This window comes from Aptenodytes patagonicus, chromosome 6 (genome assembly GCF_965638725.1).
Source record: "Aptenodytes patagonicus chromosome 6, bAptPat1.pri.cur, whole genome shotgun sequence".
In the NCBI taxonomy this organism is placed as follows: domain Eukaryota; kingdom Metazoa; phylum Chordata; class Aves; order Sphenisciformes; family Spheniscidae; genus Aptenodytes; species Aptenodytes patagonicus.
Genome location: NC_134954.1, coordinates 23942612 through 23957986, shown reverse-complemented (window position 1 = coordinate 23957986; position 15375 = coordinate 23942612). Strand labels below are relative to the sequence as shown.

Below are 15375 nucleotides of genomic sequence, written 5' to 3'. Positions count from 1 at the left end.
TGGTACAGATTCAACTTCTGCCTTCGGATATTTATACATTTGTATTCAACCTTGAATATGCATATTGGTCCCACAAGAACGTTACGCCAGATGAGGTGTCACCTCTCTATGCAGCCACGGCTTCATGCCAGATCAGGTGTTGTCTCTCCTGTCCCCACCAATGTCATGTCGGCGTTGAGCCCGAGGTCTGTGTGAACACTGCCACGGGTGCTGGGCAAGCCCAGCACACACAGCCACGTCCTCCTGCCTACTCCTGCTAACGCTTGTGCTGGTGATCTCGTACTTCTCCAAGGCCCATTATTAACGAACCGCAGCCCTGTTCATAGCTGGGCTCACAAGCCCTATTCCAGAGAAGGCTGAGAAGTCCCCACGGCCGGACCCTGCGCCTGGCGTTGCTGCCTGCACCTCAGCCTGTATCAGGCATGAGCACAAATCCTAAGAAATGCCTCCTTCTCCGGGCAGCTGCGGGCTCCCGGAATTACTGCTCTGACCTTTTGTCTCCACGGTTTGGTTTTACGGCGCTGCTTAGGTAACAGAGGAAAACAGGCTGTAGTTCATAGTGCATATTTACTGATGCGATCTAACGCTGCTTCGGTATGACTCAAAATTTGCTCAAGACAGGGAATTCAAGGAAGCTGCCAAGAGAAGCTACGTGTTAGCAATGGGACTGAGAAAATCACTAATGAAATAAGAATTATAAAGGGAAAGATAAATGAAAAGGCTATTAGCAAAGTACGCTAATAGCATCGCTTTGTATTTTTTAATTATTTTTTTTTACACAATAATCCAAGTCCTTTATTAAAATGAACTCTGGTTTTGGCCATGCGGTTGATTCTCCGAGGAGCAAGATGGCTTTTTCATAAACCAGCATGGTGGGCTTGATATTATTATACTGTATTTACCGTGCGTCTGGTTTGTGGGTTGGGTGTTTTCTCTTGTGGGAACGCCGAGGCTAAGGATTAATTTTTGCTAGCACTTTAAAATCCTAGAGGGCACCACTGAACAGTTTTGTAAACCAGGCTTGCTTTACAACACAGATTTTACAAGTGTTGCCGTTGTTGTCTCATTTTTCGCTTTCCTTTCTCTTCACATTAAATTGGTATTAAAATTAAAAAGAATCTTCAAAGTAGTAAATATGCAGTTAGTGGATGAGTACAAAAAGAAAAAAAACCTAACACACAGGAAGAAAAGGTCTTATATTTACAAAATTTAAGCTGTTGCTTCAAAGTTGTAGTCTGTGTAGCTTGCCCCGAAAGAGATGCCAGGCTGGCAACTCCATCTGCATCCACTTGCATATTCCTACAGGAGTACAATATGCAGCTGATTTCCCAATTAGGCTTTCCCAACAAAGTAGTTTTGTAATTTAGACAAGGCTCAAAAGTTTGAAAAATGAATACATATTCATGAAGTACTAATAATCCTCCATCTAGAACACAGCTTTTAGCTGAGAGCAGATATGACTAGCTCATGTACCACTCACCACACATCCTAACTAAAATGTGAACAAGGAAGAAATGGCTGAAACCAGCAGATTGTGTTTTGCTAAGACAATAAATAATAATCGTATTCTGACTCAAGTGCCAAATGTATAGTGCTTAATTAGAGGTCAGTAGAGCATATTTCTGCTCAGCTGTTCCATTTGCAGCAATTAACATGTTCATGTAGCTTAAACTGGGTTGCAGAGCAGATTTCAAAGGGTTGAGTGAAAGCAAAATCAGGAAAGCGTTGCTCAGCCGCTCACAGCAGCTCAGGAGGAGCACACCTGGCACCCCGCTGCCTGCGCCCCGCCACGCGCTGGTGCTGGCAGGAGGGGGCTTAGCCCAGGCGCGGCGTCCCCCTCCTCCATCACTGCGGGGGCCTGGAGGGGACCCTCCCCTCCTCCGCCTCGGCTGCCTGGAAGGGGCGGGCAGGCCGCAGCCCTGCCCCGGCCAGCGCAGCGCTGGGCCGGCGCTGGGCCCTCCCGCGGGCCCCTGCTGTGCCGGACCGCGCCCGCGGGAGCCCCTGGCGACGGGCGACGCGGTCAAAGGCGCGTGGCCGTGCCTGCTCGCGCTGGCCTCGCCTGCGGCGCCACGCCCGCCTCGCCGCGTGGGCCCACCCGCGTGCTCCACTACCGCCCCGCAGCTCCGCTGGTGCCAGTGCGTGCGGTCACGCCCCGTCCGAGCCGCCCGTCTCGGGTGGGCCGGGTGACCCGGGTGGGGGCCGCGAGTGTGGCGTGTGCCGGCTGGGGGTCACAGACCGCTGCCCCGGGCGAGGCGCCACCGGCACCAGCCCCACCCCGCTCCCCGAAGCGCCCACAGCCCCCCGGCGCGGCCCGGCCGCCATGTGGCGCGGGCGGGGAGCGGCGAGCACCGCCCGCCTGCGAGGGCGGTGCGGGGGGCGGGCGGCGCGCCCCTGGGCCGAGTCGGCGCCTCGTCCCGCCCGCCCGCCCGCAGTCCGCCCCGGGCCGGCGCGCTGCCTCCAGCAGCAGAGGGGCTGCGGCCGCTCTCCCCGCGGCGGCGGCGCCGCCATGGAGGGGTGTCCCGCGCCAGAGGCGCCGTAGAGCCCCTGCCCCCGGCTGCCCTGCCCTGTCCGGCGATGGGAGCCGGCTCGGCCGGGGCAGCTGCGGGCGGGACGCCGCCCCCCGCCGGGCGGACGCTGCCGGCGGCGAGGAGAGGCGAGCGCCGGCTGCGAAGGGTGCCGCGGGAAGCAGGTGGGGGTGGCCCCGGCGCTCCTCGGAGCCGGGCTGGGGCGCGGCGGCGGCTGAGGGCGACGCGGGGAGCGGGGCCGGGTAGGCTGAGGTGACCTGGGGGAGACAGGCGGGCTGAGGTGACTTCGGGGAGCCGACGGGCTGAGGTGAACGGGCGGAAGCGAGGGGAGCGGGGCCGGGCAGGCTGAGGTGACCTGGGGGAGCCAGGCGGCTGAGGGAGCCGGGCGGGCTGAGCGGAGCGGGCGGAAGCGGGGGGAGCGGCGGCGGGCGGGCGGCGGGCTGTGGGACGGGGCCGGCAGCCGCGTAGGCGGCCGGGGCGGCGGCGCTCGCCTGAGGAGCGCGGGCGGAGCGGCTGCCCCCCGGCCGGCCCCGCTCCCGCTGCCCCTTCGCGGCGCTCGCCCTTTCCCTTTCCCGCTCCCCGCCGGCGCGTCCCAGGGCAGGGCCAGCCCGCTGTCGCTATCGCCCCCGCCCCGCCTGCCCTGTCCCCGTGCGCGGCGCGCCGGGGCGGGGAGAAGGGCCCGCCGGCGGCCGGCAGCGACCCGCCGAGGTGTTCCCTGGCTCCCGACGTGTGGCAGGTCCGGGTGCTGCGCGGGGGGACGGTCCACACCCCACTCTAGACCGACCTGCGCGGGTGGGAGACACTCAGCCGAGCACACCCGCATGGAAACCCTCTGAAGAAAAGCAGGGCAGGTTTTACCTTCCAGTTAGGTTTTCTTTGCTCTCTTCTTTCTTCAGATGCGTTACTGTTCCTGTAGAGACTTTGTTGCTTCACCTCAGACCTATGTGACTCTGGTGGAAGGATCATGACCGAAGTCTTCTTCTCTGCTGCTTTGAATGGAACTGAACCCAACCTGTTATCCAGCAGCGGCTGGTCTGCGGGAAACGCCACCACCAAGTGTTCCCTGACCAAAACTGGCTTCCAGTTCTATTACCTGCCCACCGTCTACATTCTGGTCTTCATCACTGGGTTTTTGGGAAACAGTGTGGCCATCTGGATGTTTGTCTTCCACATGAGGCCTTGGAGCGGCATCTCGGTTTACATGTTCAACTTGGCGCTAGCTGATTTCTTGTATGTCTTGACTCTGCCTGCCCTCATCTTTTACTACTTCAATAAAACAGACTGGATCTTCGGAGATATCATGTGCAAGCTGCAGAGGTTCATCTTCCATGTGAACCTGTATGGCAGTATTTTGTTTCTAACTTGCATAAGTGTGCACAGGTACACGGGAGTGGTGCACCCCTTGAAGTCGCTGGGGAGGCTGAAGAAGAAGAACGCGGTGTACATCAGCACCCTGGTCTGGGTCATTGTGGTGGCCGTGATTTCTCCAATACTCTTCTACTCGGGAACGGGGATAAGGAGAAATAAAACCACGACGTGCTACGACACTACAGCCGATGATTACCTGAGAAGTTACTTCATTTACAGCATGTGCACCACAGTGCTTATGTTCTGCATCCCATTCATACTGATTCTTGGTTGCTATGGGCTCATTGTGAAAGCTTTGATTTACAAAGATTTGGACAATTCTCCTCTCAGGAGAAAGTCCATTTACCTGGTTATTATTGTGTTGACGGTCTTTGCTGTGTCTTACCTTCCTTTCCACGTGATGAAGACCTTAAATCTAAGAGCCAGGGTGGATTTTCAGACTCCACAAATGTGTGCCTTCAACGATAAGGTTTATGCCACTTACCAAGTGACAAGGGGTCTGGCCAGCCTCAACAGCTGCGTCGACCCTATCCTTTACTTTCTGGCAGGTGATACCTTTCGAAGGCGGCTTTCCAGGGCGACCAGGAAATCGTCCAGAAGAAGTGAACACAACGTGCAGTCCAAAAGTGAGGAAATGACTCTCAATATTTTATCTGAGTATAAACAGAACGGAGATACGAGTTTGTGAACGAATGCAAAAGATTTGGGAACAGTTTGAAAAAATCCACTGCTTTGAGACAGTAGGACACTGTAGTGCTACAAGTGCGTGAGGAAAATCTACCAGTCTCTCAAATTCGTTTTAGGTAAAGCCTCATTTTCTGACCTTAGAAAAAGCTTAACAAAATCAGCGGAAGAATTTTAATGGAAAATAACATGTCAAAATTCAGCTTTCCTCCTCCTTACAATATTCTCATTTCTTTCTGACTCGTGTCAGATAAAATAAAATGAAGTAAATCCCCTAAAGGAAGAAGGCAATCCAAGTGCTTCTGTTTTAATGACTTAGTCTCCCACATTCAAAAATGTTCTCAATCAGCCTCTCTTTAAAAATAGGAAATAACAATAAGAAAAAGCAGTGTCTTCTCTTCTGAGGCTCAGTCCACATACCTAGCCTTTTGCTCACTTGCTGTTGTAAACAAGTATTTAAATCAAAGTCATGATGCAGTTATCTCACCTTTACAGTTTTATTATTTCTTCATCTACTTCTAGTGTTGATAATTATTTGATAGTTCGGTAGCATTTATGATTCAGTCTTCTTTGAGTGCCGGTGTTTTACAAAAGGTAGGCTTACTGATGTGTGCATGATTATGCTTTCAGATTACGATGGTTGTTCATGAAAAATCTGGACCCCATTAAAGGCAAATTGGCTTCCAGGTGAACTGACACCTCAGCCACTGGCAGATAAGCAGGTGCCTGCTTTGCACTTGCACGTAGTGGTGCGTTCCGTGAACAGATGTCTGCGTGCAAATGCGTGCGGAGGTGATTTGGTTCTGGGCAGCTGATGGTCCAATCCTGCCTTCCGTGCTGAGGAAAACTGGCGGGTTGTCAGCCAGAGGAACCGCGGGACGGGGCTGAGCACGGACTGGGCTTGCCTGGGGAGCGCCTGCGCGAGCTCTGTGGAGCCATGGGCGAGCCACCCTTCCCAAAGGCTGACCAACATCTCACTGCAGCGCGAACGCTTGACTGCCGGTGTTGGGAGCCTTGCTGGAGTTCTTTACGGGTAAAACATGAGAAATGTGTGTGCTGAAAATAACTGTACCTTTCAGAGAAGTAAAACTACAGTTGCTCGAGTTACTTGCGTTTTCATTTGGTACGAGAATATTTCTGTTCCTGGCAATCTTTAGAGATAACGTAAGAGTTGTTTCCCAAGAAAATAATTATTAAAATGGGTAATATAAATGGATTATATATTATATATATATAAAAAATAATTGGGGGGAATTAATTTTTTTGTACTGTGACAAATAAATTACTGTATTAACAAGATGTTACAATATACTACAGACTAAATCCGGCCCTTTATTATATATCTTCTTCAAATGTGGAATAGGTCATCCAAAATTAGCCAAACTGCAATATTGTGTAACACAAGAGCTAGTGATCAGAGCACAGATGAAATCTTACATGGGCAGTCTTACTCATTTCTCATATTTTTAAGAAATGTATTTGAAAATACTGTGTGCTAAAAATGGTACGAAAGCATGCTCTAAATTATAAATTTAGTGTACAAAATTAAGTTCTATGTAATCCTAAGGGTGATTTTAACAGATCGTCGTTCCTCCAGTCTTCATAGTAAGAGTAAAATATTTATATTTTACTTACGGATTTCCAGTGATTGGTAACAAACAAGAATAGCTCTAGTTATTTTTTGACAACATTGTAAAGCAGCTTCTGTTCACGCGTACAGCTTCTTCATCTGCAAAATCCCTATTTATTGAACTTATTTATTAGAAAGCTAAATGTAAAGTATGTAACGTGTGGTTCTCCGTATTCATATTCAGAATTGGGCATTAATGGAAAATTTAACAGCATGTTTCAATCACTGTAATACTGTGTCTTCTAGCAGAATATCTTTATAATAAACTCAATTCCACCCTGACTATTCACTGTTGATATGTAACCTAGTGATAAATTAAACTACTGATTTATAGCCCAAAGATAAATTAAAGTGCTGCTTAGGAAGCATGGCTTCTTAAAGCAATGTTAAGATCTCATTTAGCCCTATGAGATGAAAAATGTAGAGGTAGTGAAGAAATCCCAACCAAGGGTCAACTGCTAATTAATCCCTACTGACAAAAGACCGTGGAACAGCACAGCCTATTTATATCACCAGAGAATGAGCCTGATTCACAATAAATGACTTCTCCTATTATGTGATTATTTGAGACTTCATTCAACTGAGGCATGTCTTGTTTGGCATGGCAGATGAATTAAATGGAGAGAGAGCATAAAAATAGGATATTCTCTGAATCTGCTTCTCTAGGTTTAAAATTGTATTCATCTCCCAGCATTTCGTGGTCTATTTCTCTCTTTCAGTTAGGAAGTAAAATGTTCCACTTATCCATGTCTGAAAAAAGATCCTAAACAGACAGAGCAGAATGTAAAACCGTACACCCAGGTTGGTCCTTATGTAGTTACTTACAGTCTTCTTGCAATATGTCTCTTTAATACGGCAAAGTTGGCTAACTATTACAGTGTGTATGAAATCCAAGTGCAACAAAACTCTACGGGCCCAGCTGCAGCAGGCTGGGCATGCTGCAGGAGAGACCCACGGTCCGGATAGACACCCTGCCAGGGAGATCCACCTTCTGGAGCTTAGGACAGCCGCCTCTGTTCCAGTGTCTGCCCTGCAGTCTTCTGGGTCTTGAACACCTGCGATGTTTTTATGCTTTCCTCATGAACCATTGAAAGCTCGGTCTGTTTCATCTTGCCTCACTGAAGAGAACTGTGCAACTGGCCAGATCATTCGCGCAGTTCATTACTGAGGTCTGTTCTGATTATTCAATGAAGATCACTTCTGATGATCAGCCATGGCAGGCAACTGCACTCGGCATCTTCACCTCCCAGAAGTGTATGGGAGCCTCCCACCAAACACCGAGAAGCATCATTAAACACATTTTACACACAGTTTCTTTTCCATCTTTCAGATCCTATGACCTGCAGAGCTAACACCTCAAACCGCATCCTGCTCCGATGTGACTCCCTGCTGCACACACGCTGAGAGTCACAGCCTCCTCTGAATCCCGCTGGAACTCGAAGCTGAGCCTCGCAATCTCATTTAAAGTTCCTGCTCTTTTTTTAAGCATTGCTATATTTGACATGGGGTAGTAGGAACCGCTGCAAAATCACACCAAATTCATTTCTCCTCCGACACGATTACTTTTTTACCTGCAACATGATGGAATAATGTCTGTTGGGCCATCCCGTCAGAGAGGAAGCTGGTCAGACGTGGGAGGATTGGACACCACCAGGACAAAAACCAAGCAGATCTACAGGCAGTGTGGTGGCTGGAGCCATTAGCTCCTGGGGAACTTGGCAAGACTGTTCTTAAATGTTTGCCTTTTGGTACTTATCCTTACTATAACATCTTTGTGGAAGACAATCAGTCCACCAGCCTTAGAGGCCCAAGGTGATCCCTGTGTTTATACATAAACCTCTGTGATGGGTACAGTTGAAGAAGCCTTTCCCTAAGCCGCTCGACTGGAGTTTGTTTCTGACCTATCCAATATGCAAAGAGAATGCAATATCTCAGCTACAGCCTTTGGGCTTTTAATTAATAATCAATGATGACGATGGGTTGCATTTACTAGCAACAAGATTCAGCTCATCATCTCACTACAGGAAGACCACTTAAAAGTTCCACCTTCCTTCATTGTGCTGTATTAGCCTTCAACTAGCAAATGAGATTAAACCTTTTATGATTTCATGGTCATGCTTTTAACCTATTCTTCCTCTGGGTATATTTGGGAATCTTTTAATAACTACAAATCATTCACTGAAGATGCCAAAAGGGTTGAAGTAAATAGTTATTTAGAGCTTAAGTTAAGTTTTGCCAAAGCATTCTACAATGATCCACGCCGAAACAAATTATTATTCATTAGCTATATTTTGCTTCCTCCAGCTCATAGGGTTAATTTTTTTTTCTCATTTATGCCCATTAACTCCCACATATGGTAATCTTTAACACAAAATGAAATCAGTATGAAACCTACACATGATCTGCTGTCAGTTTGTACATTTTCATAACATAGCATGTAGGATTTTTTGTTTTAATCCAGTTCATCTGACACCAAGTTAATGAAATAATGATCAAACATAGGGAACCAGAAGTACCTTGCCTGACCCTGCTTTGAGCAGGAAATTGCACTACATGCCCTGGTAAGCTGCCTCCCAACCCAAATTCCCCTGCGATCCTGTGGAAGGTGACTGTGGGAAGCTGCAGGGCCATTTTTGTGGCTGACAGCCCATGAGTGAGTGAATGCCGCAGAGCATCCCGCTGCCTTCCTGTTCACACCCAAGAACAGAAGCTGAAGATTTGTTTCCATAGTGTGGGCCCATAGACTAAACCCTCAGGGTCATGCTGTATGAGCCCAAAGAGGGTCACGCCAAGTTTTCCTGAGCCTGGCATCCTCCTCTTCTCTTTCTCGATGAGGAAGGACAAGGCGGGGAGGACACAAGGCTCTGGGCACCCCCGGGCACCTCTGGCGCAGGAGCCTTGTGCAGCAGGAGCTCCGGGGAGCGGGTGCTGCTGCTGTGGCTGCTCCAGCTGCAGGACTGAGTCCGTCTGGAGCCCGCTGAGCGTAACGCACTTGTTCTGCTAGCTCTGGTCCCACTGAGAGCTGGGCAGAACACATTATGGAAAGGGCTGTTCTTCCCCGCTGCCACCCACAGACAGTCCTACCTGGAAAGTCAGGTCTGTAGCCGTTAAACACGCTGGCCCCAGGGGTGCCAGAAGACAAAAAACCTGCTAATTGCCTTTCTGGGATTCTTTTTTTTTTCCCTTGTGACTAGTTTTTGTCTTCAGATTGGTCCAGAACAAAAACATTAATAAAGTCATATGTCTTAACACAGGCATTAGTTATTTCTGTGATAAGCTCATTATTTTTCAAGTCCATACATTCATATTTGTTACTTGCAGTGGTTAGTCTCCACCTCTGGTAAAATTTTTGAAGGAATCTATAGGCCTGAAGTTGAATTTGAACATGAAAAATGTATTCCAAGCTCCTGAGCAGCCGTGTTCGACAGCTGCCAGTTGCCAACTGGGGACAGTGCAAGCACTGGGGACGGTGCAAGCAGAGCTGCAGGGAGGAATGCTGGCCCTTGGGTGGAAGCTGGTTTGGCCCTACACTAAAAGCCCTTAACTTTAAAAAAAAAACCAAACACCAAAACCAACAATTATAGCTGCTTGAATAGGACTGTTTCACTCTACTTACATTTGCTGTATTATTTCTAACTTCAGGTGCTTTGCACTGAATCAGAACCTACTACAGAATATTATTTCTGGAGCCTAACTGTATTGGCACAATAATTTCAAATACTTTGAAGACATATGACTTGTGAATTAAAACCACTACTTATTTTGTGGCTATGAATTACAGTGTGCTTCAAGGATATACGTGAAAATGTTTATTTTTCTATTGTACTGTGATTTTCATATTGTTGAGTAAGTTCAATTTTTGTGTAAATACTAGTGAAATTTGACTGCAATATCTGCAGAGACAGTGCTACTTGGTATTTAAGCTCAGGCTATGTAACTGCTTTAATTAAATAGTGGTAAAAAAATCCCCTTATTTGTCTATAATTTTAACAAATAAAAGGGTTTTTTTTTTTGATAAAGCACGGGGTTGTTTGCATGTACATTTACTGTTAGGCATGGCTTTTGAAGTTGTAACTATTTTTAGTGGCAGCAGAACTGCAGCCACAGAGTTACTGGCACCGTACCTAGCAACCTCACTTTGAATCTGCTCCAATAAAATTATGAAACACTTTTTCTGCCTTTTGTATTATTGCAGTTAATTCATGTTTCCAGGTGATTCTTCAGGCAGCAACACGTACTTAAAACCAGATAATAAAAGGTTTGCAAAATATATAAAATTTAAAACGTTGAGAAGAACCAGGTGGATCAACTGAGAATCAAAATAAGTGAGTAAATGAATGATGCTTTCGTCTTCTAGGATGTTAGGGGATGGCATGTCTGCAGGTGGCAGGTGAATGACCCAACTCCTAACACAGATGGAAGCAGTATGCCTGCGGTTCTGCGGGTAGAGGGCTGACCCAGCGCCACCCTCCCCACCCGCTCCGAGCACCTCTCCCATTTCTAGCATTCAGCCAGCGAAGAACCTGCTTCCAGTCCCTTTCTGCCTTTTCCTTGGCAGCTCCTGCTCAGCCTCGGGTATTTATTCCTCCAACTACTGTCCCGCATGTGCAACCATAATCTGACAGCCTGGAATGCATCGCCTAGTCTGTACAGATCAAAAGCTAAATCTGTCTTTACAGAAACTTTCTTCTTTTGTCTTTGGCAATGGCTGCTGCATGCTGATTTTGTTGCAGGATGCAGAGTGACTGTTCCTTCCCAAATGGCTTAACATTTAATAAACCAATTAAAATATTTAACCCCTTTTTTTATCCATACCTTGCCTGACAGTATAGGTATTTCAGATTTTATGTCGACCTCTATTTTCGTGCCATTGACTTGTTTCGCTGCCTGCAGCTACCCTAACTTCACACAGCGTGGAGTTTCGTTCTGCTTACCTCTCTATTTGTGTCGGACGGCTGCAGTGCCCTGAGGCAGCCCTGCAGGGGCCTTAGGCTGAGGATGCTGCTGGGAGAGCTCAGGGGCTCCGAAGGGCCGGGGCGCAGGCTGCCAGGACCCATGCCTCTGCCGACTCCTGCATCCTGGCTTCCCACAGCAGCACGGCTGCTTCGGGTGACCGGGGGACAATTTCTGCCATCTTCTTCCTGTTGCAGTAGCTGCGAGAGGCAAAACCCCGATGCAGAGCCCAAGGACCCAGGCCCTCAGCCTGCGTTGCAAGGGAAGGGACGGATTTCTGTTTTTGAAGACTTTTTGATCCTGCAAGCTGAAGGTACAGGTGTGGGGTACTGACAGTGATACTGTGGTGCAAACTGCAGGTACATGGGATGTAATACATCTGTATTTCATTTATCACCTGTTTTATTTTAAAATTTATTTACCTATTTTATTTTCATTTCTTTTTCCCATTCTTGGTTTGCCTTTGCACTTCATGAAAACTTTTTAGCTTTGCTGTAATATCCCTTCAATTCTAATGATATTTTCTTATCAGTAAATGGATTCCATCTACAACAAATCGTGCTGTTTCCCACCATTCTGAAGTTCCCTTTCCTATCCAACACCCCCTAACACCCGACACCCTCTTCCATCCTCAGCACAGAAACCTTTAAATACTCACAAGTAAGTCAGGTCTAGAAACACTGGGGTTTGTAAAGCTCTGCTCTTGCTGATTATATTTAACATAAGCAGCAACATACAGAATGCAAATGCCATATTTTAATACTTGAACTGATATTGCACATTATTTCTGGCTTCCTTTAACTTTGGCCTAAGCATGCAAATGTGGTTTGCTGTTACCCTGGCAGACGTGAGGCAGCGCATGAGCATAAGGAATATTTGTTTATAAACTTTTTTTAAATTATCTCACAGCATTAGAAAATAGAAGACAAGCCTGTGGCGATAGGCAATGGGCTGAATAGATAAATAATTAAATAAATGGGGGTTTTCAAACCATGCTGCTCAGGTTTCTGCTGCCAGCATCAGGCTCCTGCTCCAACGTGAGTGGGAGATGCTGGGAACGCAGCTGTATGGTTCGGGCTGAATTCAGGCAGGCTGGGCTGGGAGCAGGTCAGTGCTTGGAGGCTACCGGGAGAAGTGACACATTCCCTTGGGATTTACCCCGAACCATTGCTGGCAGTGAGGTGGGTGGCCAGTGCACAGCCCCACTGGACTCAGTGGGGTCCCGGCCCCGCTGCCCATGCAGGCAGTCCCACAGCCGCCTCCCTGTCCCGCAGCTGTGCCTGCATCCCCGCAGGGTTAAACCTGACTGAGGGTTAGGCTGAGAGATGCAGAGCTGTTTGGTGCCTCTGAGACTGAACCAACCGCGTCTGCTGGCAGAAATATAAATACCTGAAGACTTCATGAGTTACATGGCAGCTGAGTGTGGGTGTCACAAATGATAGCAGTGTCTCTACATGAGGTACCAAGAGGACAGTGAAGCACAGGATGTATTGATAGCCCCTGGGGCGCACACACCAGCGCAGTGCTCCTTCAGGAACAGTGTCACTGCCCTGCAAGGTGGCTGCCCTCCCCAGCCCTGCACAGGGAGCAGGGTGCTGAGGTGTCCAGGGGAGACAGCTGTCCACTTGTCCGCTGCTCCTGGCCGGCAGCTGGGCTGCACGAATAGCTCATCTCACTGGCAGGGCAGGAGGAGATGTGCAGGAGCTGGGCAGGCTCTCTGCACCTACAACATCCACACCTCCTTCGGGGCTCTCGCTCCCTAGCTGGGATCATGGCAGCAGGCACTGGGCAGCAGGCAGCAGGCAGGTGTCCTGAAGCCCGGGTGTACACTGGACTTCCCAGCCGAGAATCAGGCAGCAACTCCCATGGGGAAACCCATTACCAGGGTCCTGAGCGGCCATGCCTCTGCCTGTGCGTGCACCCCTGGGCTGCTGCCTGCCCATGGGAACATCCTTGTGTCCCTGAGTGACCACCAGAAGATCCACTCATTTAAAGTGCTCGAAACACCATTTACCCTTCCTGGCATTCCCATATAGCCAAGGAACAGCAGAGCTATTTGTGTAAATAATTCATAAAAGTCTTCCCCATTCAGTTTATGACTCTTCCACGCAGCAGCAGCAGCACCAGCAGCCGCCCTGCACGCTCCTCCTGGAGACTACGGCAGCATCCCGGGGACAGACTGAAATCCATCAGCAAGAGCCCTGCCACTCTCGCAGACCTTACCCAGCAGGGCGTGTGCCTCAGCTCTGTTTAGTGATGTTAGGACCAAAGCCAGGTCCTAATATGTGTTACTGGCCATTGACGGGACCACTTCCATGCTTGCACTGTGTGAAAGAACACGATGGCTGCGAGCACACTGCAACGCAGGGGCTGGGGCATCCCTCCGCGCCTAGGCCAGACACCTAGGACACAGGCATGCTGGGCTTGTCCCCTGCCCATGGATTGCAGAGCTCCATGCTCCAGTGCCGCACATGGGCACGCAGGCGCCCACCGCCCCCCTGGCAGCACGTGCTCTCTAACAGAAATTTTTCTGTGAAAGTGGGGTTGGTTTGTTAAAAGAGCGAGCGCTTAAAAATGCGTTTCCTTCCACTGAAAATAACAGCCTTTTGTAGGAGACTGATTTTTCTCCAAGACAGTGACTAAGAAATGGCTCAGCTATGGAGTTAACTGCTAACTCAGCGGAGAGGAGGGTGCTGGGGCCGGGGAAGCGGTGCAGAGGCAGATGGGCGTGGGGCAGCGGCAGCGCAGAGCTGGCACAGTGCCTCAGCTGACCCAGTGAGCAGCCGGGAAAGCGGAGCAGGGAGAATGCAAGGGGTGAACGTTCAGGAGAACACAGAAGCAACTTCTGAGCTGTAGAGCAGATAGCGTTTACTATTGGACATCATTATCCAGCATTTGGATTATCGTAGCACCAAGGCCCTACCCTTGATATCAGGCCACCCAAACAGACAGAAGGGACTGACAGAGGTGGGGAAGGGACGATCCTGCACGCAGCTGAGCATCCCGAACGGGTGCACCAGAGACATGGGGCACAGCCCTGGCACCTCTGGAGGAGGACTTGCTTGCTTGGTCTCTCTGGGACCCAGCTGGGAGAAGCTCTTGGGGGCTATACACAGTTTTTGTACCACATATTATGCTATTATTAATTTCAGAATTAAAAAGTACTTTTAAGAAATCACATAAGTTTAATTTTTTGTGGACTACTTGCATGGTAGAATTTGAATATCCTCAGTATAAACACCTGAGGAGTTCAGTCATACATGGAAAATAAATAAAGTTTGCATTGTAGAGAAGAGATGATTTATTTGTTTGATATTGCTGAGCCTTTTTTATGGGAGATTCATCAAACAACACTGCCCTTGTTGCTGTCATTTCCTTAAAGCCTCCACTGACCCTCCCACGAGCGAGCAGTGTCAGCACTGGCCCTGGTGACCAGAAACAACTCCAGCACGGCCAAATCGCTCCTGTGCTGAACCAGGACAGGGGTCTGGACCTGCCACCTCCCACCCCACTGGGCGGGTGCCATGGTTGCTGGAGCCAACGATGTTGGGCTCAGGCAACCCAAAGTTCACCTCTCCCCCTTTGAAGATCGTGCTCAACATTGCGATGTGCACGTCTGCATTAAAGAGAAGAAACTGCAGTTCTGTCGTGGCTGCTTTGCTTGGGCATGGCCCTGCTCTGCGCAGCCCCGCTGGCACCGGCCACCCTTTGGCTGGCTCTTCTCTGGGCCGAAACGTGCCGAGCACCAGTGTCAGGCGTCCCCAGTGCAGCCAGAAGCTGCTTCTGCACCACAAACACCGGTGTTGTGGCTCACTCGCCACCCTGAGAAACCTTTTTCTGCTCCGAGAAAGCTTCGGCAGCAGAGAGAAACCCCTCCTGGAACAGCAGCTGCCTTCAGAATCGTAGATGAGTGCAAAATGAAGTCATACGGATTCTGTCTCAGCGTATGGACAGACCGGTACATCCCATGTAACCAGTAAGAGCAGTACGTTGTGTGGATTTTATTCCTGCTCCAGCAGAGTTGTGAATTAGTGGCGCTGCCACAGAGCACGTCCTTGGGGACACACACAGCTTTGGCAGGAACCATGGGACCAGCACGGGCAGAGATAAAATCCAGGTTAAAAATAATAAACCACTTTGCTATAGGGAGGGGTCTGTACCTATGAATTTTAGTTTACGAAGTCAAACGTAATTTTTGCAAAAAGAAATCACAAA

At 49.2% G+C, this 15375-nt stretch overlaps 1 protein-coding gene across 1 annotated transcript; it reads left to right on the top strand.

The window, feature by feature from the left end:
• The first annotated feature begins 2471 nt into the window (after window positions 1-2471).
• Window positions 2472-10378, top strand: P2RY1 (purinergic receptor P2Y1). Its single transcript, XM_076341501.1, has 2 exons — window positions 2472-2689; window positions 3422-10378. The coding sequence occupies exon 2, from the start codon at window positions 3490-3492 to the stop codon at window positions 4579-4581; it is 1092 nt and encodes a 363-aa protein (XP_076197616.1). The 5' UTR covers window positions 2472-2689; window positions 3422-3489; the 3' UTR covers window positions 4582-10378.
• The last annotated feature ends 4997 nt before the right edge of the window (window positions 10379-15375 follow it).

Excerpts from the sequence above, each read along its gene's own strand:
- P2RY1 (XM_076341501.1), top strand. The coding sequence starts at position 3,490 with ATGACCGAAGTCTTCTTCTCTGCTGCTTTGAATGGAACTGAACCCAAC.